The sequence below is a fragment of the Larus michahellis genome, chromosome 5 (assembly GCF_964199755.1).
Source record: "Larus michahellis chromosome 5, bLarMic1.1, whole genome shotgun sequence".
NCBI classification, from domain to species: domain Eukaryota; kingdom Metazoa; phylum Chordata; class Aves; order Charadriiformes; family Laridae; genus Larus; species Larus michahellis.
This window is the reverse complement of record NC_133900.1, coordinates 52224732-52247753: the sequence shown is the minus strand read 5'-3', so window position 1 is coordinate 52247753 and position 23022 is coordinate 52224732. Positions and strand designations below refer to the sequence as shown.

Genomic DNA, 23022 nt, shown 5'->3' with positions numbered 1-23022 from the left:
ACGGATTCCCCCCCGCCCTCCGCCGCAGGAGTGGTACCGCCCTCCTTCCCGGGGGCCACTGCGCGAGTGCCGGCATGGCGGCGCGGCGGCTGGGGGCCAGCTCCTGGCAGCAAGTGCTATCGCTCAGCAGGCGGTGCTGCTTGCCGGGCGGGAGGCGAGAGCGATACCGGTAAGCCTCTGCCGTTCCCTCAGCGGAGGGAAGAGGAGGGCAGCGGCGGTGCCGTAGGGGAATCGGGGGGCGGGGGGGGACGTGTCTGGGGGAATTGAGGCGCGAAAGGCCGCGCAGGCGCAGTGGGGGTTGCTGGGCAACGGGGGCGCTGTGCGCATGCGTGGTGGGCAGGCTGGGGCGGGGTGGCATGGCGTGGTCTGGGCCTAGGGAGTGGGAACGCTTCTTTGGGGGCTTTTCCCTACTTTTGGTGGGCTCTGAGCTGCCCTGGGAGTGACCTTGAGCTGTTAAGTGATTACACGAAAAAGCAGGTGGGGTGGGAGGTTACTTTCGGGCAATGCCTCAAATGAAAGGTTCTCGCTGTTCTGGGTACCCTGTGTGCAAAATATAACTCGCATCTGAGTTGGTAAAATCATAACTAATAAGTTTATGTGACATAGGAACTGCTATAATTATGCAGTATCACTGTAAAGCACGGAGGTGTGAATGCACGTTAAGGGCGTCTCCTTCAGGGTCAAGGTCAGTGTGGACGCACATGCAAATGGCGGTTACGGTCAAGCTGTTGTGTTAGATCACTTCGTGAGGGGAAAAAAAATAGTATTTTCATGTAATATTAATTTGTGTTAAAGGCAATAAAATGTAAAAAACACTTGGAGCTGTGGCTCCGAACTGAGCACAGCAGCAGCTTTGCAGTGTACAGCAGAAGCAAGCGTATGTGGATGTGCCTTGTATAGCTGTGGTTACGCGAGTGTACTGTCTGCAGCTCTGTAGATGGCATGTGGAACTCAACGGATTTGATTTCCCTGCATCCCGACTCAGGGTCTTCTGCTTGTGTAAATGCTACTGATGTCTAAAATATTTTTTAAAAAGGTACTACTTTCAGCTAGATCCTGCCTCTAAAACACTCCGTGTCTTTTCTGATTTATGTTCAGGATTTTCTTTCCAAGGTGCAGTTATGCAGGGAAACTACTTCAAAGCCATGGTATCCCCAAAAATAAAGAATTACAAATTTTACGTAATACGATTTTCTGTGTATAACTTCTTGTCTCTTGAAATTAGGGCTTTTAAGAGAAGCATCAAATACGAGTTTTATGATAATTCAGAGTTAGTAAAGGTGCAGCATTTCCAGTTATTTCTTCCCTTTTAATATTTTACTTAATTCTGGCCTGTAGTACAGAATTTCATTAATCTGCTTTTGCTGTATTTATGTGACTACCATAATTTCAAAACTCTGGTTTACAGGTGCTCTTCCAGTAGTACAGCTCTTGGGAAGACTGTAGAAAATTCAGAAGGTACGATGGATGTCTTATTTACTAGTTTATTGCAAATATTTTGTTGTTTTTTTTTTTATCTACACACAACATAGCCTGTCATGAAATAAAGACAGTGAATGCCCTCCTTCCATTTTTTCATTCCCCGCCCCAGTCTTCAGTGGTTTCCTGGCTTAACTTGATTACCCTCACCACCAATCAGCTCTGTGCTCCGAGAGCATGAACTCGGTTGTCTGGTTCCATGACTTGTCCAGTTGGCCTTTGAAACTGAATAGACTGTAAAATAAAAATAAGTTTTCTACCTTAATTCTGACAGTTTCCGTCATGTTCTTGCTGCTTCTCTGTACTCCTTACCGTATTTCTGCTAGAAGTTTTGTGAGAAAAGTTAGCTGGGGTGCTTGGAGCTGTGCTGCACATGGGAACAAGTTCCTGACAGTCAGTAACAGCTCAGAAGCATCAACACAGAGGCAGTGGGAAAAGTACCTCTACAGACCCTGGCTCTGGGGGTCGCACGTAACTCCTCTGTGAATTAATTTGCTAAGGTGCTTTGCTGACAGCTTGTAGCTGCTGCTTTTGGTATTGTCCTTTTTCTTTTTTCCTCTCTGGGAAAGCTGGGTGGATTGATCTGTGGGGTGGAAGGAGCTGAACAGTTCGTGTCAGGCTGTCAGAGCAGGAACTTGAGAGGGCTCTTTGCTGCAGTATGCAGACAAGCTGAACTGGAGAAGCCAAATGGGCAGAGATGGCAAGCTTGAAACTGGGGGACTAAGAGCGGGGAAACTAAGGACTGGTAAAGATTGGGGCTCAAACGAGAAGATTATACAATAAGAATGATTGAAGAAGCTTGGATGGGTAATCACTTTGAGGATCAGTAAGTACGACCTCTCAGGTTTGTTTACTGTAAGGCCCTGATCCTGTCTTGACACAAGACTGTAAAGCTCCCTGTCAGCCTTTTCTATTACCATTCGGTAAACTGGCCTGCATCATACTGTGGTTTTAAAATCTTTGCTTTAGTACTTTGAGCTGGATCAGCTTAAATCATTAGTTTTCATGAGTTCAAGGTTTTCTTTGGGTATCTGTTTGTTTCTAATAACAATTTTAATACTGTTTCTCACAGTTACTCAAGAAGAAATTGTGCTCCCACGAAAGAAAACCTGGTGAGTGTTTACTGCTGGAATATCTGTCGACCTGGAAGAAAATCATTGTTAGACACCAAATGTAATAGGTCCACCAAAGTTGAAAAAGAAAATTCAGGTTGCTGTATTCCAGGAGTGGTAGCAGGAAACACAGGTCCTTTTCTGGTTTTCCTTAAAGTCTTTTCTTTTTCCTTGTTTGTTCCAAAACCGAGACCATTTTTGCAGTTGAAGTTTCCCTGCCTCTGCAAAAAATGCTATTTTCTAAGTGCAGCAAAACCATTGTTTCCTAGAACTGAAAATCCTTATTTTGTTTTGCATACAATGTAATGCATGACGATCAAAGTCTGTAACCGAGTATTAATCAAAGCTCCTTTATGTTTAGGGATAAGCTAGCAGTTCTTCAAACATTGGCTTCTACCGTGAACAGGGTAAGTGGTTCTATTGATCATGGAAACAGGTTAAGTTGTCCATCTCGTGCAGTAGCTTTGCACTCTGGAAACTCTTACTTCTACTTTGACCATAAATGAAAGATGGGACTTTTACACCTATTTTTTACAGAGGTTTCACTTTTGCTCAACACATGTCTTTAAAACCTCGTTCTAATGGTGAGAGAGCTGCAGCTACAAGTGAAAGCTGTAATATTTTGATAAGGCTTTTGCCAACATCAGGAGCAAGTTCCTTTACCAGTTCAGCTTCCCAATCCAGACTGCCTCTTCCCAATCTCAGTCCAGAAAGTAAGCCTTGCAAAGAGCAATCAGTGTCTCCTCTTGCTAGGCAGCAACTGTAAATGCTGTGATGCCATTCTTTAACCCTATCTGTCTTGGGTTCTGGAAATTGAATCTGATCCTGCAGGTTCCCTTGGCTCCCCTGAGACTGTTGAAGTTGTGGTCCTGCTTGCTTTGCCGGGCACTCATTGCTTGTTATGTTATAGTAAGGACCTTTTGTTGTCATTATATTAGCCTGCGTGTGTGTGTATAATGGAAATGCTTTTTTAACTATTTCCAAACAGGCACACATTTTGTAAAATGGGCATCAGGTGGTGGTTATGATGGAACTGTTCATTGTGCTTGAAATTCCATGAGGCAGTGTGATATGGATACTGCGTGCCTGTGTACGTAACTATGAATGTTTCAATCCTGGATTCTCCTTTCTACAGGATCCTACTGCTGCTCATTATATGTTCCAGGATGACCCTTTCCTTATGCCAAGAAATGCAGCCAATGCTGTAAGTATTTACTTTCAAATCCTTGATAGCTTCCCTCTTGCCCCCTTTGTCTAGGCTATGAAAACTCTAATTGGAGCCTAGTTTCAATTACAAAAGTCTGAGCTGAGATGTTGTGGCAAATCAAAGATATGGCTGCAAGAGAACTTCAGTTCTGCGTACCAGAAGTGAGGTCATTGAGAAGGCTGGAGGCACCTGTAGAGTGTGAAGAGTTTTAAAAGAAACAGCAAAGGAGAGTCTGAGTCTAGAACTTGAGGAAAAGAGGTGAATGGGAATCAGGTGATGTTCTTGGAAATGACAGTCAAGGAGAGAAAGATCTGAGTGCCTTAACTCTAAAGATGCTTTTGAGCATGAGGTACCAGTGCAGCGTTTCAGATGTCTGGTACAGAACTTTGTCCCTTGACTAAGTAACAAAGTAAATTACAGTCTCATTTAAAGAATAGACATTCTTATATTGGCATAAATACCAGGATGTTTATCTGCAATGCTGTTTTGTGCCTGTGTTTTTACTAAGAGTTGAAAATGGAGCATGAGTTTAATTTGGTCCCATCAGAATGCTTAGTGTTATGGAAAATGTTTTTCTTCTCTCTCAGACTTTTAATTTTGTGTTTCTTCATCTTGTTCTCTCTCATTCCTATGCAGCGTCTATATTCATTGTCGAAGGAGGCTGGGAGAAATGCTGCAAAATACATTATTAAGCAATTTCCTCAATACTTTGACAAGACTTTTGCAGAGCCAAACATACCAGTAAGCTTTTTGCCTTTCATTTTCGTCGTATTTATGCTTTGTCAGGTAGTGAAATCAACTGTCACGCTGGTCCAAAACTAACATAAAAGGATAGTTTTGTTAACTCTTTTGCAGACAGCTGTGAAAGCAGTACTGTATTTCCATTATGTTTCTGAAGTGAACATTTTTCCTTAGGAATTCAGTATCGTATCAGGTTCTGTAGATAAAAGTAAGAAAAGGAATGTTGTTTAAATATTGGCTTCCTAGCATGAAAGTGGGAGATCAGGATGAGTGGTCCTTCATCACTGAAAGTACTGCTTCTGTTAGGCTGGAAAGGTCGGGAGATTACCAAAGCAGTATACTGGGTGAAGAGAAATCATATTTGGTTAGTGTTATAGCAGTGGTTTAGAGAAGGTTTGAGCTCATGTCTAACTCGCACTCTTTGCTTTTAGTGTTTGATGCCTGAGACTCTTACACCTGAGATTGAAGGAGTGAGTGAGGAAGCTCTAAAAGAGCGTATCCACCTCAGAAGGGTGAAAGATTCTGTGGACCTGTTTGATCAACTGGTACAAGCAGGTATGTGCTCGGTCACCTGACAAGATTCTGTGGTGGAGCTCTGCTTGAATTGTGTCAAAAATATCATAGTAGCTGGCACAGGCTATGGAAACAATTTCATGATTATGTTGCTGTCTTTCACAACTGACTCTGGTCTGGTGTTATGGTTTGAGAAAACCCATAACAATTCATTGTCATTTAGACAATTATTCTATCGCCTGATGACCCCTCCCCACCCAGAAAGGGGAATCGGGGGAAAAAGCAAGGAAACGCCAGGGTGGAAATATAAATAGATTTAATAGGATAAGAATAAATAATTAACAATAATAATAAACAACCAGTATTGATCCCAATACTAATATAAGATATACAAGAATTATACTCAGCCAATTATATCAGTAGGAAGCTGTGCACTCCCAGCAGTGGACAGCAAACGTGGGACACTGCGAGCGCAATGGCTTTGGGAGGAAAGGAAGGCCTCAGGGATCTGGCACCGGGGCAAGGAGTTCTCTGGACCACTGCCATCAAGGGAGAGAGAAACAACACAGCAAACTTCCTAATTTTTATTGAATGTGACATTCATGGTATGAAATAATCCTGTTAGCCAGCCTGGGTCAAATGCCCAGGTTTCACTCCTCATTCCTGCACCTGGCAAAGCTCAAAAACACTGAAACCTTGAATCCCATATAGCCTATCTGGCTATAAAAGTAAGTATTTTCACGAATTCAGACACTAGAGTCTTCCAAAAGTGGAGTTTTCCCCAGCATTAGAAGAGACGTTAGTCCTGTGTTGCTCAACCCAGGACATCTGGTGAAGTGGTTCTCCAGAATTATTGGGCCCTCCGTATCCAACACTTGTCTGACATGTCACTTTGGTGATACAGAGAACAAATGATTTCTTGATCAAGAAGGAGATGATAAAGTGTTGAGTTTTTTTCTTCTATTCCAAAGTGTAAGAATTTGTGATGCAGTAGAGTAGGGCCTGTTGTGGGCAGATGCTGTGTGATGGAGTGATACCGTTCTGCCCACAAAGGCCTTCATGCAGTAACTTATTGGTTGGTATGTACTGCATCTGTGCTGAGCACTTGCCGCTGTGTTGGACTAGTGTAGCATACCAGCTGAGTGCCCCTTCTGTGGACCTGCCCTCAATAAATGAGTCTTTCTTAGTTCCTCCTTAATTTAGACTTTATCTCTGTCATGGGTGAATGAGGAGGAAGCAATTGAAAGCTGTAACTGCCACAGCCTCTAAAGGAGGAAAACTTACTGGGAAGGTGAGACCTTCTCGTATCCGCTGCAAGATGGAAAGGAGATTATTCCATCAAATAGCTCTTTTCTTTTGTTGGGTTTAAATTTGTTTCATAGAAAGTGAAACACATGAAGTGGTCTTCACAGCAGAGTTTATCCTAGGGGTAGTTATGACAGGCATTAGAAATTTCAGGTGTTGTGTTGGGCTTGTTCTGCTTCATAGTTTTGGCTGCAAGCTGCCACTTCCCACTCCCACTTGGTCAGGAAAACTACCCTTTCACTGGCTTCAATAGAAAAACAGGTACTCTAATTTGCTGTTAAAATCGTCTCCTGCTATGAATGGGTTTGTGGAAGTATTAGTGTCATACTCAGGTTTTACAAACTTGCTGGAGAACACCTTTACGTTGAAAGAGAACAAAGTGGTGTAACGGGGTGTTAGAAAGCTTTCCGTTACGGCTGTAAAATGGTTTGTTCTTTACTTTCCCTGTGACTGTTGTACACCCTTATTTTCTATAGGTACCCCTGTATCTTTGGAGACCACAAACAGCCTTTTAGATTTGTTGTGCTTCTATGGTGATGGAGAATCTGCTCTGGAAAAACAGGAAGAACAAAAAGAGGATTTGGAGGAACCAGGGGTATGAAAAACCTGTTGATCTCGATTTATTTATTTATAAGTAGTGGGACTGTATAAAAGTGATGTCAAAATTTTTGTACTGTGACTGCCTGCCTGGGAGATGGTGTGAGATGGGTCAAATGCAGTCAACGTTCTCTAGAGATGCGGCACTTAAAACAATACCGTGTCTAACCTACTAGCAAAAGTAGCTTCCATAAAGCTGAACTTAGCAGCTGGAACCTTGTCTTGGTTTAGTTCTGCTGAACTGTGTTTAAATAACTGTTTCTCACTAACAGCCTTGTTTTTATAGTTGCCTGCAAAGAAGACTTCTGGTACCTGTAGTGTTGATCAGCTAGTTAATTTTCTTCCGGCCTGTACCATATTAATTAGGTTTCAATAAAGTTGAGGGCTCCTTGTGTCACCTCAGAGTATCAGGTTGCAGGGTACAGTAGTAGATGTGATGCACAATTCCTATTCCTGGGAAGACTGTTGAGGGAGAAAGAGTTTTCCAGAGTATGTGCTATAGTCTAATGATTCCCACCAGCTCCACAAATACATATATTTGTCTTGTTAGAATGTTTAATAATATAAACAGTATTCTTGATCTAGTTATTGCTTACTGAACATGATAATAAAAATTATTTTAATGTAACCCATTGAAAAACACCTTTGGTAGCGTATAAATTGCTGCTGAACGTCAATGTTGTTACCAAATCTTGTCATAACCGTAGTGAACTCTGAGAAGCTTATTTCTGCAAAAATCTCTCCAGGTGAACGCTTCAGAGCAGAAGGCTCGAAAGAGACAATCCCAAAGAGGTTCACAGTCGTCTGACTCTAGATGGAGGTATGGAAAATGTCGTGAATATTCCTGTATTCAGTGGGTTGTGCACATGCATTGTTATGAAACAGACTTAAAGACTTTATAGCAGCCCATACTTGCAAATGTTACTTGTTAAATACGTCTGTGTTGGCTAATCTTTTAAAGCGTTGATGGCGATCTAGTTGTGTTTGCTAATCTTCAAAAGTGTTGCTGGCAATCTAGCAAGTGATTGTAGCATAGCTCAAAGTATCACAAGCAGTATAATTGAGTGTCAGCCCTTGGGAGTACAGCCCATTATTTTGTCCTGTTTGAATCCTTTTCCCAAAGGCATCTTTTATGGAGTTTTTTAACATTCAGCTTGTTTGTTGATTCTAGGGAGAACAACAATGCTGAAAGGATATTTAAGGTAATGCCAGAGAGGAATGCACACTCCTACTGCACAATGATCCGTGGGATGGTGAAGGTAAAGTTATCCTTCAGTGCTGGGAGGACTTTTTTCAGCTTGTGAAATCTTACACAGTCAAAGAAGTTGTTTATTTTTGTCGGGTTTTTGGTTTTTTGCAGCATGGGGCTTCTGCTAAAGCTTACGACATGTACATAGACATGCTGAATGAAAGACACAAGGGTAAGTGTCTCCTGATTTTGACTTGTGGTCTTCTAAGTAGCAGAAAGCAGTTGTTGGGTACATGAATATTTGTTTCATGGCAGTGATGATTGGCGCAGGGGTACGGACCTCAGCTAGATCATGGGAGCTGAATGCAAACTGTTTGTTTCAGTGCAGCTGGCATGTGGCCGGCTCACTGGAAACAGGTTTGCATGAGACTTTGCCAAAAACTGAGCCATGTTAGAATAAACTGTTGCTGTAGAATATAGAAATCCCCATCCCTGGAAGTGTTGGCCCCACCCCTGGAAGTGTTCAAGGCCAGGCTGGATGGGGCTTTGAGCAACCTGGTCTAGAGGGAGGTGTCCCTGCCCATGGCAGGGGGGTTGGAACTAGATGATCTTTAAGGTCCATTCCAACCTAAACCATTCTGTGGTTCTGTGGTAATTGTCAGTTAAAATGAATTATCTTACATTTTCCAGCTGACGTGCACACCTTCAACGCACTGATTGCAGCAGTCCCATATCTAAAGGAGAGGTTCTTAGAAAGATGGGAATTAGCCAAGGTAAGAAGTTTGAGCAGAAGAGGTGGGGAAGGGGTAAGAATGTAGGGGCTGGGTCTGCTTTATCAGTAGAATTTTGCAGTTGTTAGAAGACTAAAAACAAGAGCTTTCCCCAAAGATATTAATATCTGCTGCAAAGGAAGTACAGTAGTTTAAACATACAAACTAGCCATTGACGAGTGGAAAATGTACAAAATCCAGCCTTGCTCTTGCAGAATGGTTTGCCTTGTGAGAATGTACCTCATCCGAGAACTGCCCAGACAGAAAGTAATTGGGAAATTATGCTGGGAGATAAAAACAAACAAACAATTTTAGGTAAAAACTGGTGTGATAGAAATGAGATTTTGAGGAGTAACATTAGCAGCTTCAGTTTTAATGACATAACATCAGTAAGGAAAATTAGTACATAAATTAAAAAAAATTCCTTGTTGTTCTATACACAATTCTCCAAGATCAAATCTGTTGTAATTTTGTAGTCTTGTTTTTTGCTCAAATTAATTAAAAATTAGATGGTGCTGCCTTAAAAAAATTATCATTTGAGGTAGAGTCATTCACTTGAAGGGAGTGAGACGGATTAAAGAAATGCATGTATACCTAACTGAAAGCTGAACTGTGATCCATAACGTGTGATGGGGGTTTTGTTTAAGGTCTTCCTGAATCACATGGCTCAACAGGAAGTGCAGCCAAATCTGCTAACTTTCAATGCTTTGCTGAAGACTCTGAGAAGATGTGGTGGTTTAGGCAAAAGTATGTCTTTATCAGTAATAAAAGAAATGGAAGCACTTGATATAGGTAAGACAACCATACTAATTATTATATTTCAGTGCCACCTCCAGAATTGCTAATTTAAGAGCTCACTAGCAAACAACGTAGTGATTCCTAATTGCAAGGAAGAAGTCCAAGGCTTGTGGAAAAAAGCATTTCTCACTGTGTTCTCAACTTCACTATTTGTGTCCTTTTGCAAGAGAACTGAGAAGTAAAAATCCTTAAGTACTGAGCTGTGGCCACTCAGCAAGCCAGTGTCTGTGGATTTCAAATTGAATCATCATCTTTTGAGTCTTTGTTCAGTGTTGATTACTAATTACAGTAAAGCGGGTGCACTTAGTCCCTGAGGTCAAATAGTGACGCATTTTGATGCTGTAGTCTTTTAGGTTAGGAGTATGTTTATCATTACATTTTTACCTGTAGTTACCTGTAGCTACTCAAGGACAGGTGTGTGTATGCAGTGGGGGAGTGTGTCCTGGCCTATATACTCTTTCTCAACTGGGTCCTTATTGTAGTACTGCTGTAGAAATAGTGAATAATATGAATGCGTATTTGTAGCAGTCAGCTGAGTCTGTTAGCTTCCCATAGATCAAGGAGATTTACTTCACAAGCCACCCAAACCTTTTCAGGTCGATGTATCTACATTTCTACAGGAAAAAAAAAGCTTTTGATGTAGATGATGGGTTTTGATGTCAATAAACATTGCAAAACCAGGGAGTATCTGCACAACCAATTCGATGTCTTTTGGAGTGTGCTTTGCCCCAGTAACGTGCTTGTTGATACGCTAAAGATAGCTTCATGAGCAGAAGGGAAACTACCTATGAAATATTTCTGTTTTCAGTTTGGAGCAGGGAAGCTTGACTGCTCACCCCATAGCCATATCATGCTACAGCTGGTGGTCCACTGTCAGATATCATCTCTCCCAGTTGTAACGTGTGTACATGAGGTCTGGTCCAGCATTAGGGTGGACGAGGAGAGAACTGAGTACCTTTATGCATGCTGCCTCACTGGAAGGGATGGAGGCTGTGAATTAGAGCTCAGGCATAAAGCTCAGCCAAGAATGTTAAAGTAACTTGAGTGTTTTTGCATTTCAGAGCCTAGCCTTGCAACGTATGATCATCTTCTCTCGATATTTTATAGAGGCGGTACGTGCAATATCAACTTGTACATGAATGTGTCCTTTTTAACATCTGCTTTAAATACTTTCCAAATGTGATGGGTGAATGCAGTTGATTTACTGATTAAAAGACAACTTCTAATGTGTGCAATGTTAATGTTACCTGTACAGTCTGATTCTGCTTGAGTGCCAAAAAAGCTACAGAAGCTCATAACATCTTACAGGGAGGGAAGAGTCCTTATGTTTTGAGAACTGACAGAACTGGAAAGAAAGCCCGTTTCCTTTTCATTTGTGGCCACAAGTTGATAAAGCTAAAAAGCAAATGCTACTCAGTCTCTCTGGAGGCTGGATCTGACTCCAGCGCCTGTGATTACATAGACTGTGCCACTCACGGGGAAGAAATTTCCCAGGGATTCTGTTTTTCTGCAACAGTTCTGTGCATTGGAGCTGTCTTGAAATATAGGTGTGTCAGAAGGCAGGAGCCCAACTGTTGAGATCCTTTAGCCAAAAATCCGTGGACACGAAAATAGACACAGTAGTCGTAACTGCAGTCCTTGTGTTATAACAAATGTGGAGGAGCTGCTCTGAAGTCTTTCTGTTTGTTGGGGGTTTTTTTGTTTATGAAATGCATTGCTTTTTCCAGTGCCACGTTCTAACAGACAAACTTTCAGGCCTGTTGGATTCCTTACTAGAAAGTACGGGTATCTTTCTTAATCTGCCCTGTTGTGCTGTGGAAATCAGACAATAGTAGGGCAAATTTTAGGGCAAATAAAACTGCAGCTGGTGTGGAGCACCACGATTAGGGATAGAGATAGAAGAATCTTGACACTTGTTTGAAATCGTGGTGCATGTTTCCATTTCTGTAGTATATTTGCAGGCTGACACTCTTTACTAATGAAGCATATAGTACAACTGAGATGTGATGTTGCTTATCTGTTTGTCCCACAGTTGATCTTTGCTCATCAGGCATCATCCTTGAAGTACTAGATGACGTTGAAAAGAGGAGTTTCATTCCCCAGGATCCTGATGATGGTATGGACTTCAATGTTTCTGACAATCTGCATTGTTTAAGCTCGGGTGAAAAGGTACCTCGGGAATTTCAAGTAGTCCTATCCCACTAGAAAGAATGCATGCAGCTTGCTTGTATCAGCACCTTCTGATACTTTTTGGAAACAAAAAGGGACAAATTCCAGTGCCGGGAAGATGTGCTATGCATTGGTATGCTGTCTACTGTGTGGAAGTAGGAGTATTTGTGAACGAGTATTTGAGTCCCACAGGGTAAAAATCACAGGGCTGTTCACAAGACTAGTTTAAGGAGAAACATCTGCTAGCAGTTTCATGAAATGATACACGTCTGTTTTTTGTTGTAGTGTGGTGTGAGTACCTATTCTAGTTCGTCCTAATCCTGTCAGAAAATTGCATGAAATTAAACTTCATGCAAAACTGAAGCTTGGGCCTGTGAAAGGGTAGATTCTGAACATCCCACATCTCGCTGGATCTTTCTGCCATCTGTACGTACACAACTTTGCCCTAGGATGTTCAGAGCCTTTTTGTACATACAGAAGTAGACACCGCCTCAATCTGAAGAAGAGGGGTGGCAAAGAGGGGCCTGTTAGCTGTGCTGTGTACAACGTGGTGTGAACAACGTGTCAGAAGCCACTCAAGCAGCTGACAATTCTGTATATGATAGTATGAAGAAGCTATTACAGTGCGTGCTTCAGGAAACCAGTGAGGAGTTGATACAGTTTTTTTGGCCATTTAAAGGAAAAAGATAATTATGATATTATGTCGTAGTAGCATATTAGATTATCCTACCCACAATTTTTTTTTGTCCTTGGAAAGAAGCCTGGAAATAGAATATTGTACACCTGTTTTGTTTCCTTCTGACCTGCTATGTGTGTTACACCATTTCTTGCTTTGGCTCTAAGCTGCTGCCAAAAGCATAGCCAATGACTGTATCTACTCTGCTCCTTCACGCACTTTTTAGAAATACCACTATTAGTGAAGGCAGTAATGATGGACATGCAGATATAGGCTTCCCTGAATAATGGGAGTTGAATGAGCTTTTCTACTCAGTGGTTTAAAAAATAGAGATTGCTCACGTAAGACTGGATCAAAGCCACTTTGTCTAAGCAAAATGGGTATGTAGATGTTCTCTGCTCTTCTTCAGTGTGGGATCCTTATCTATTTTGGTAATTGCTTTTGCAGAATTCAGGTTGATACTTTGAAGAAAACTGAGGCTTCTTTTCCTTAGTGTGTTGTTGTATGTGAACTAACTCTTACCTTCAGAAACTTCTGTGTTCCCTGCAAGGCCTTTCCTTGGCCCAGAGGATTCTGCAGGCTGTAGCTGAACTGTATACTAAGCACCTGAATAACACAAAAATGTTTTTTCCGACTTTAAAGTATTTAGTTAATAAATTAACTAACTTTTGCAAGGGAAGGGGGGGGGGTGTATTTTACCTAGTACTTTTAAGTAACTTGCCTTACAGTTCTTCCCACTATTTTGCTACCCAAAACTAGCCATTGTTTCAGTCTCTGATAGCATCCAGTGCCCTTACGTTCCCTTCAAAAAACCAAACACACCTATCCACAATTCCCACCTCACAAATTAAATGAACTATTGAGCAGGGTAATTTGTCCTCCCTCCCGCTGTGGCTTTCTTTGCCACCCTCAGGCAGCATCAGTCTCCGTGCTGCTTTGAAATGTCACTTACAGAAACCAGAGTCAGAGCCTCATGAAAGGAGACATTTTTGGGTGGCAGTTGTATGTTCTTGGGCAGCTCTGGGGTGTGCTAAAGAGGTGAGTAACCTATCTGAACGCCTGTCTCCTGCATGTGTTCTCTTGCACTGGAGTAATAGGGAAGGTGAGTGATGCGGCGGCCTCTGTCTAACAGGCAGGATACAAAAAAACAATGCTGTCTTGCATCAAACAAGAGAATGAAGTATTTGTAAAACTGCCTAAAGTCAAACAGATCATCTGCTTTAATCTGTCTCCAAAAGCACGGCAGCATAGCTTCCAGAACACTGGCTAGCAAAACTCATGTCACACCAGAGTCTCTACATAGAAAGTGAAGATCCCTGCTACATTGTCAAACTGAGCTACAAATTCAGCTTTCTAACTGAACATGTCTTGTCCGTCCTCTGGGAGGCTGGGTTAATGAGCTGCTATATGTCTCCTTGAAAGTTTGAAGCTAACGGACTCCATTTTCTCCCTTTCAGCCAACTTTTTTGCCACTGCTATGCAAGCGGTAAGTACCTCTTCCCTGCAGTCAGAATTCTTTTGAGCCCTCCAGCTGTTTAAGAATTGCCTGTGAGTTTTCCAGCCTGTCACACAAGATTTAGCTTTCAGTATCTTTCCCCTGTTCACTTGTGTTCATCACCTCCTGTAACTTTCTTCCATAGTGTTTCAGTTCTTTGCTTGATGCCTTCTAAATTAGTAACTCGCATGCCTGTGACAGGTGCATCTCTTGCTAGAGGCAGCTGCGTAAGTCCCTGTCTTCTGTGCCCTGCCCCTGCTTCTAGTGACACTCCAGCGGTCAGACAGTCTCTGCACCAGAAGGTGTCGGTTTAGGTTAGAAAGCTCTGGACAGCTGGGAGAGTCACACATTTGCCTCAACTAAACAAAATGCTTAGGCAGTCACTGCACTGAATCACGTTCTGTTAAAAGTGTTTGCTGGCAGCTCAGTACTCTTTATACCTTTGTGAAAGTGAGTCTCAGAGGGATGTATTAAGTGTTATATTTGGTAGCTTTAAAATCTGACTGGTTTATTGCAGTGCTGTGATCTTAAGGATATCAAGCTTGCCTATCGGTTAAATAAGGTAATGGAGAAGGGAGACAACTGGAAATTCTTGGACATGGATAAGTTAAATGCCTACTGGTGAGTGAAGTGCCGCTTATATTCAGCATCTTGTGTACTGTTGTCAATTTGAATACAAACCAGGATTCTGACATTGCGCAGAAGGATGCTTTGTTGAACACCAGCTGGTTATCCTATATGCAGTTTGGAAATTAGGTCCCTCTGTCAACAGTGATAGCTTGGGATTTGTTTTCAGTTTGTGGTTTTGCCCGAACTGAAGTAAAGTCTCTTGGAGCATCAGTTTTGCTTAATACCCATCCAGTAACTATACCAAGCAGTTGTATTTTCTACAATCCTGTTGTCCACTTAGGATGGCAGCTTAGGAGGGAACACCAAAATAGTGTACAGGTCAGACCTAGCTCTCTGCATGGTTTTGTAGAGAGAGGCTGCAGTGCAGCAGGTGTATTTTGCCGTGAAACTCCCATGTAGTTCCACCATTTGATACTGCAGTCATGGCCTCTGAAACATATTTACCAGTGTCATTAAGTGCTGCAGTCCCTGAATGCAATTAAGTACTTGAAACATACTGATTTGAAGAAAAGCCTAATTATGCATTGGAACTAGAGATGCTCCTGTAAATTCATGAAAAATAATTATCATGAAAATCAGATGCACTTTCAGGGGTGGGATGGTTCGGATTATTTTACCTTATTTAGCCTGTAAATAAATCAGGGGAAATTAATGGGAATTAATTTCTTGGTGTAGGGACATTTTTCCTAATCAGTGCATTGGATCAAGGTCCCAGGCTTCTATTGCAAACTTGCACAAGTAACAAGGTTAATTTAGTTCACTTCTTAAAGTGGTTCTTAACCAGAGGTTGCATTTGAGAGAGATTCAGATACCTCAAACCTGGCATCAGGCAGGGAGATTACATTTTTTCAAGATTTTAAAATCCAGTGGTCCACTTAGTAATTCTGCAAATTACCTAGTATCAGCATTAAGTTGTCTCATAAAAAAACGCTATTGCTTTTTTAATTGTATGGAGTATTGCAATCATACAGTGAAATTTCCACGGTCTGCAATACAAATCTGATCAGAAGTCATTTGCTGGTGCATCTCTATGGTTTAGTGGATCTAATCATTACTGAATTAGAACATTTTTCCCTCCTGTAGGTCAAAATTCTTTTCGTTGTTGTGTATGATGGAACAAATTGATGTTGTGTTGAAATGGTACAAAGAAATGTCCCCTTCGGTAAGTGTGTATTAGGGTAAGCAAGCCTCAAAGCTTTAGTATGGAGAAAAGGAACAGTTACAGTTCACTGAAGCAATTCTCTTCCTTCTTCAGGTTTTCTATCCAACTCCTAAAAATATATTGGACCTCCTTCAAGCACTGGATGCGGCCAACCACTTGGAAGTGATCCCTTCAGTCTGGGAAGGTTGGTGATAGTCACAAGCCTACATAGACAGTTTGTTTGATAAAAGTCAGGAGAAGTGCAAAGTGGGAGGTAGTTGGGAAATTTCCCAGTGCTCAGAATAGCCGTGATAAGGTGCTTTGGCATGAGGGATGTTATTCCTTGCTGCAGTGGTGGGGCTGTTCTATTAGGGAAAGCACAGACTATCAGAGAGATCATGGCAGTGTCACAGTTAAATATCAGAGTCTTGGAAAAGTGAATGCTTATCAGAGAGTGGTACCTTAACCAGCAGCCCAGGTTTAACTCATTTAAATTATTCTTCTGTTCTTTGCCCCTTAAAAAGAAGAGACAATGCAGATACAGGATTTAGCACACAGAAAATATCCTACTGTCACCCAACACTGAGGGGACAGGCAGGTTCTTTTAGGGATTCTTGGCAAAATCATGGCAGCACTAAGTTGTAGTTACAATTAAAGGGGATTTTATCATTAGCATAGCATTTATAATTGAAATAGCACAGGATTCCTATAAGCAGAACCAGTGTAGTACAGTTTTATAACTAGTGTAGGGTGGAATTTTATAGCGTCACTTACCTTATGGTTTCTCATCACCTGGACCCTCTGCAGATCAGGTCAAATCTTGATATTTGGTTTGCTCTATCAACATAAAAGTCATAATCTAGACTCAAAAAACATAGAAAAGAATACAAGTCACCACTCAGTCCTGGGAGGAAGCAGACGATGGTGGGAGTGTCCCTGTCCACCGGGGTGTCATGGGTCTCACTGTCCAGCAGCAGTTTGGGTCCAGGTTGCCACTTGGTGTACTTGTAACTACTTGATTTTATAGACAGAGCTGTGTGTGCTGTTCCCTTCCCTGTGCTGTGATGGGGTCATCACCACCACCGGCTTGGCCAGATGCTTGGGACCTTGAAGGCCATTAAGGAAGGGAGTAGTTGGCCTGGCACCCATGAATCTTGAGGCCAGCAGGGAGGGAAAGAAGAAATCTGTTTGGTTCGTCTACTTGAAGCACAGAACCTTCGGGGCCTGATAATGAAGGGAAAGGGAACTAATACGTGAGCAGCTCAGTCACACAGAATGGCCGTTGGCCTCACAAGAGAGGTGACACCTACTGACACCGGTGACACCTACTGACTACTGCCTTTCTCTAAACAGATATGAAGCAGCTGGGGTTTAGTAGGAGGAATGACCTGTTGGAAGAGCTCTTGTCTTTGATGAGCAGGGAGCGGCACCCTGACGAGGTAAGGAAGCTGTCGTGGTTTAACACCAGTAAACAGCTAACCCCACCACACAGCCGCTCGCTCACTCCTCCCCAGTGGGACAGTGGAGAGAATTGGAAAGGTGAAAGTGCAAAAACCCGTGGACTGAGATAAAGATAGTTTAATGGATAAAGCAAATGCTGTTCGTGCAAGCAAAGCAAAATTGGGAATTCATTCACTGCTTCCCATTGGAAGGCAGGTGTTCAGCCATCTGCAGGAAAGCAGGGCTCCACCATGCATAACAGTTACTTGGGAAGACCAACGCCATTACTCCAAACACCCCCTCCTTCCTTCTTCCCCAGCTTTTATTGCTGAGTGTGATGCCATAGGGTATGGAATATCCCTTTGGTCAGTTGGGGTCAGCTGTCCCAGCTGTGTCCCCTCCCAGCTTCTTGTGCACTTCCAGTGTGGGGCGGTGTGAGGAGCAGAAAAGGCCCTGAGGCTATGTAAGCACTGCTAAACATCCCTTTGTTACTTTTCATCCCAAATCCAAAACATAGCCCCATACAAACTACTATGAAGAAATTTAACTCTATCCTAGCCAAAACAAGTACACAGAAGCTCAGTGAAAAGAGTAGCGATGTCTCCCCGTTTCTGTGTGCAGCGTACAGACTGCATTTAAGTGCTCTATTATTGTCCCTCTTCGGTCTTAGAAGTCCAGTTCCAGTGCATATGCCATTATAAATGTCCAGATCTGTGTGAGCTTATCCAGGCCTGCTAGGCCGTTCGTATTGTCTTCAACCTATAGAGAAACCTCAAATTAACACAGAAGAGGATCACATCCTCACCAGGGTTTGGAAGAATAATCCAGCCCAGCCAGCCACATCTCCGGGGAAGCACATGACAGAATTCTGGGATTTTTGCCAAAGATGTCATTGCAGTAACTGGTTTCTCAATCCTGAGGAGGGTTAAAGGTTAATGCGTCCTGCAGAGGTCTGTAAATACAGCTGTCCCTGCAAAGCCATCTTGGAGCTTGCCTAGTGGGGACAACTGTCCTGACAGAAGTGAGAAATTTTTCTGCCAGGAGTAACCGCTGTTAATTCACAAATTTAAATCACATACGGGGCAGACCTGTAGGAGGAATTGCCCTGAAAGGGATATGTTAATTCTAGAGGTTTTGGGATTAATGGCACAATCTTTTCACAGATTCAGCTGGCGTTTGCCAAGTGTGCTGAAGACATCAAAGCTTTCCATGAGCAAAGCGGGCGGGAGCAGGCCCCGTTAGAATGGACAGGCAGTGCGCTGGGCCACGTCGCTCTGTTGTTTTCCAGGGTTGGGAGAACCCAGGACGCTTGGTATGTGTGTGGCTGTCCTGAGCTCTTGGCTTGCGGACACTAACTCAAGGCTTAATCACAAAAATCAAAAGCTAACAACCGATTGCCTTGGAACGCCAGTGCAGACAAAGGGAGGGGATAAGTCCTGTTAGGAAGGTGATGGGGTTTTTTTCCTTAATTTTATTGTTCATTCTTGGCACCAAGTTACAGTTGTCTAACTTTAAAATGGTTTAGAAGTTAATGTAGCAACTGGCTTCGAGTATCATACGTCTGCTTCTGGCAAGGTAGGGTTTGGTTATCACTTCACTGCTAATTTCCTACAGCTTCCCATTTTCCAATTTTTAGTAGCCTTTGAAATTTAAACTGCTAAAGCGATTAATTAGAGTTTAATTAAACTTTTAATTACAATTAATCCTAATGAAAAATCTAAAGAGACTATTTTTAGTACTCTTCAGAAGCTAGAGTTTACTGTCCTACAGCTGTCAACTTGAAATAGAGGTTAAAATATCTAGCCTCCCATTTAAGGTTCTGAGCTATTTTCTGATAAATACAGATGTTCTCTTTGGACAGGCTCATTTGAAAAAAAGAAGTGGCAAGTACCCTTCTAAAAACATGTGATATTTTTAAAGTAAACTTGTCACCAGCTACACTTTCTAGTTTTTCTGCACTAGTTAAGACATTCTGTGTTTAATCAACTATGTTAGCTGGCACACATTGCATCTGCAAGAACACGGCATGGGATTTGTTTCAGATCTGTGGGGAAGATCATTTAACGAAACGGAGCTTGCCTGTGTTTCATCAGCGGCTTATCCAAGAGATTTAATAGCTGTCTGTTCCCTTGTTTTCTGGCGGGTTTTATTATTTTTTTTTCCTTTTGAACAGGAGCATGATGGAGCGTTTCCAGCAAATCAATAGGATTCCTACGTGAGTACTTTTAGGTTCTGACTTCAGGTACTGAGTCTCCCCTTTGGCTGAAATTTTGCATTTCTATTATAACCAACAGTAGTAGTCCATATCTTTGTTATTTCCAGAGCGTGAGTTTGTGTGTGTCTGTCCCTGTGAGCGCGGGTGTTTGTTTATCCAACTGATATGTTCCAAGACCTTTCTGTCTCAAAAAATGTTGAAAATGCAAAGCTTGGGGGGCGGGGGGTGTTAAGTGGTGGATCCTTGAGATGTCACTGAATGTCTCTGGGACATGGAGAACAGTGCCACTGATTAACTTGGCATTAGAAATCAGTCTAAGCAGGACTCCTGAAAACATCTCATTTCCCGTGCGCTCAAAAAAATTCTAAAATGCTATTAACCAAGCACAGGGGCTTCAGAGGCGTCTGGATTCCTGAAGACGAGTTTATGAAGTCAAACCCTAAATCTTATGTGGTACCCTGTTAGGCTACAACAGTTAGCTTTTCTCAGGATTTTGGAGGAAAAAATACTGTTTGAAGTAGAAAACTTCTAAGGAATAGCAATGCATTAAAAAAAAAACCACAACAAAAAAAGCACCAAAAAACTGCTGCTGCTCATGGAAGTGAACACTTTAAATCTGATGTTGGAGATGGGAATTCCACTGAGATGCACAGTGTTTTCTGGCTGCCTGCCCAGCGAGGGTGTGCAGCACCAAAGGCAGCTGTTAGTGGCGTTCTGTGCTTGCTCGGCTCTGCAGACTGCCGCTAGCGTGGCCCAAGGAAGCCTTGACACTGCCAAGCCACGTCACAACCCCTGTCTCAAAGTGGGGAATGGGGAAAGGAGAAGAATTCTTCTGAAATCATGGTGTAGCTGGTGGTTTGTGAATGCCATGGGTTATGAATGTGATGGGAAATAAAGCAGTGTCCCTGCTATTTCCAAATGGATCAGTCTCTTCTGGTTCACTTCCTTCCCTTCTCTGCCAAGCTCCCTGCAGCACCAGCTGCAGACACTTGCTTGTTTCCCTGCCTAAAGGGGAGAGGTGCCCCCAACAGCTGTCACAGGTGACGAAGGAGCAGAGCCAGCACTTTGACATGAAATGGAACTGGCAGAGCAGAGCCAGCTGTCAGTGGCTCCCAGTGCCTTTGATTTAAAGTGCTTGTACACTGTTGCTTTACCTCTGCCAGCCACGTAAAAGAGGGTGAGGGCCTGATGTGGGGACTGTAAAAAGGGAAACGTTATTTAGGCTTATCCTGGCAGCCTTATCCTGAGCAGTAAGCTGCTGCCTTGTTTTTGTGCAAGGAGAAGTATTTCTGCTAGGATAGGAGTTTCCAACTGCATCACATTGGTATGGGGTCAAGGCTGAGGGGAGATCTCTGTCAGGAGCAGAATTGGGCTGGTTGAGTGATCTGAAAAATCTGTCATCTCCTCTCCCTCTCTCAAGCACCTGCTGTAAGTTAATGACCACCTTACCTGGGCCCCGGTGAACAGTTGCTCTTTGCCTTTGCTTTTGCAGTGACCAGGTGATGGATGAGTTTTTCGCCTGTGCTAAACAAACCAATTGCCCAGATGAGGCAATTAAGCTGGTAAAGCTGGCAGCGTCCCTCGGTCTTCCTTCATCTCAAAGGCTTAAAAGCAGAACGGAGAAGGAATTTGAACTCTCTGAAAAGCAGAGGTAAGTTGGAGTACTTCATGATACAGCTGAAGGGGTATCATAGACTGGGTGGTTGAGGGGAGCCTGTGGAAAGGTTTCTCTGCCAAGGCAGCAGAGCGCTGACTTTCAGAACAATTGTCCCCTCAGTTTTTGATCCCATGCTGTATCCATACCACCTAAGAGCGGGGGGAGGTAACTTTCCATGATGAGGTTAGCCTTTTCCACTGCTCAGGTCTGCTTTCACCTTTCTTTCCCAGAATCTTGCCCTAGCTGGGTCTGGCCACCTAGAAGACGCAGATTTCAGGCTAATAAAAGCAGGGAAGTGCTATGGGATGGCCCTGCATGTGGTTCATGGGTTCTGAGGCTCACAGTCAATCTTCAGTACACCATGGTTGGTTTCTCAGCTGATGCAGCCAAGCTCAGATGATGGGCTTAGCCTTGAGGACCACAGTTAGGAGCTACCGGTCTGGTCCAAGGGAATGAATAAATAGAAGTCCATCACACTTGACAGCTGGCCCACCACTTTCTGGGTAACGGAAGTAGTCTGCTTTTCCGAAAGGAGGGGGGGTGTGCTTCTACCAAATGCTGGGTGGACCGTATTCTGCAGACAGCCCATAATATTCTCTTTGGAGGGTGTTTACCCTGTGTTTTGGGTATCTCTCTTCAAGCAAAAGCCACAATGAGGTGACTGATTACTGGACTGTTTTCCATCTGCAGGAAGACGTTGGAGAGTATCAAGTCAGACAGCGACAGCAGCGATAGCGACAGCGATAGTGACAGCGATAGTGACCGTGACTAGCTGTCCCTCTTGCCTTCCCCGTGGGAAAACTGGGAGCGAGCACTTCCTCTACACCAGGAGGCTTCTGTGAGAAGTGAAATCACTGCAGGGTTGGCTTCTGGGAGGTGCTGCAGCACTGCTGAGCACTCCAGAGCGTTCTAATACAGGACCTGCTTGCGTATTGTCCTTGTTGGAGCAAGCTAGAAGCTGTTCTGTTTAACGCTCTTGCTAACTTCAAACTCAGCGTGGGCTACGCCAACAGAGCCTCTTCCACACCACTCCCTGGAGAGGGGGTAGCTCCTGCCAGGCAGCTGTGGCCTTCTTGAGCAGCTTGGCTGAGGTGCTGGAGGGCTGCCGGGAGAGGAGTGCTACTTCCTGGACGTTGCCCAGCAGGTACAAGACTTTGACAGCTTGAGCAGGACTTCCCTTGGACCTCCTGTGACTTAAACCTGCACAAGATTTAATTCCTTTCCATCTGACTTTAATGAACTACTTAAATATCAAGTTTACTCTGAATGTAAACACTGTAAGTAATGCCATACTCATCACCTGTGGTGTTATTTGTCATCCTTTTTGGTGTTTTGGGACAGGGTTTGGACTGTATGTGTTACAAAGCTACAATTTGTACAGCTGGAGACTGCATCTAATAAATGTCTGACATTAAATACAGCTGTATTCTGATAATCCCTAAGCAAAACCTGTTGATTACAAAGTGCTGCGGCTGCTCTGTGAGAGAGCGAGTAAAGTTCATGCAGAATACAGCAATAAAGCTAACGAGGGGACTGGCAAGACAGATGACTGTGCTGTTCTGTTCTCTGGCTTGCAGTTAACTGGCCCTCACAGCATTGTGCTGCTCTTCTCTGCCTTTTTTTGAGGTAGTTACTTCAACAGGTAAAGAATGGTCTTAAATCCTCTTAAAAGAGGATTAAACCATATTCCAGTGAAACGTAGTTAACAGATGATTCTCTTTCTTTGTGAAAAATAAAACCTTGATGTGTATGATGCTGCAGGACAAGTAAGAGCACACTGCTGTGGAAAGCAGCTTGAGGATAATTCAGTAATGAGTTTGGGAAATAACAGCTTCTAGAAGTAGAACAAACTACAGCTGAAAGGCTGAAAGTCCAGTGTTCCTCCTCC

The 23022-nt window shown here is 43.0% G+C and overlaps 1 protein-coding gene and 1 non-coding gene across 3 annotated transcripts; both read left to right on the top strand.

The window, feature by feature from the left end:
• The first annotated feature begins 26 nt into the window (after positions 1-26).
• On the top strand, positions 27-22678 carry PTCD3 (pentatricopeptide repeat domain 3). Of its 2 annotated transcripts, none has more exons than XM_074587291.1 (24): positions 27-169; positions 1409-1458; positions 2552-2591; positions 2953-2998; positions 3727-3795; positions 4435-4539; positions 4971-5094; positions 6834-6952; positions 7701-7774; positions 8126-8213; positions 8315-8375; positions 8834-8916; positions 9561-9705; positions 10773-10823; positions 11744-11827; positions 14014-14042; positions 14569-14672; positions 15765-15843; positions 15937-16027; positions 17176-17261; positions 18426-18574; positions 19436-19477; positions 20970-21128; positions 21825-22678. In XM_074587291.1, the coding sequence occupies exons 1-24, from the start codon at positions 75-77 to the stop codon at positions 21904-21906; spliced, it is 2055 nt and encodes a 684-aa protein (XP_074443392.1). In that variant the 5' UTR covers positions 27-74; the 3' UTR covers positions 21907-22678. The 2 variants fall into 2 exon arrangements, with proteins under 2 accessions (XP_074443392.1, XP_074443393.1); XM_074587292.1 differs by lacking the exon at positions 27-169 and adding an exon at positions 339-685.
• Positions 8452-8593, top strand: LOC141744278 (small nucleolar RNA SNORD94). Its single transcript, XR_012587389.1, has one exon. It is a non-coding gene; the product is annotated as a small nucleolar RNA SNORD94 (small nucleolar RNA).
• Positions 22679-23022: the final 344 nt, after the last annotated feature.

Bases quoted from the DNA above. Each gene is read 5' to 3' on its own strand.
- PTCD3 (XM_074587291.1), top strand. From the start codon at position 75: ATGGCGGCGCGGCGGCTGGGGGCCAGCTCCTGGCAGCAAGTGCTATCG. The intron at 8,214-8,314 runs GTAAAGTTATCC...GGTTTTTTGCAG, and splicing joins TGATCCGTGGGATGGTGAAG to CATGGGGCTTCTGCTAAAGC. The intron at 16,028-17,175 runs GTTGGTGATAGT...TTCTCTAAACAG, and splicing joins GATCCCTTCAGTCTGGGAAG to ATATGAAGCAGCTGGGGTTT.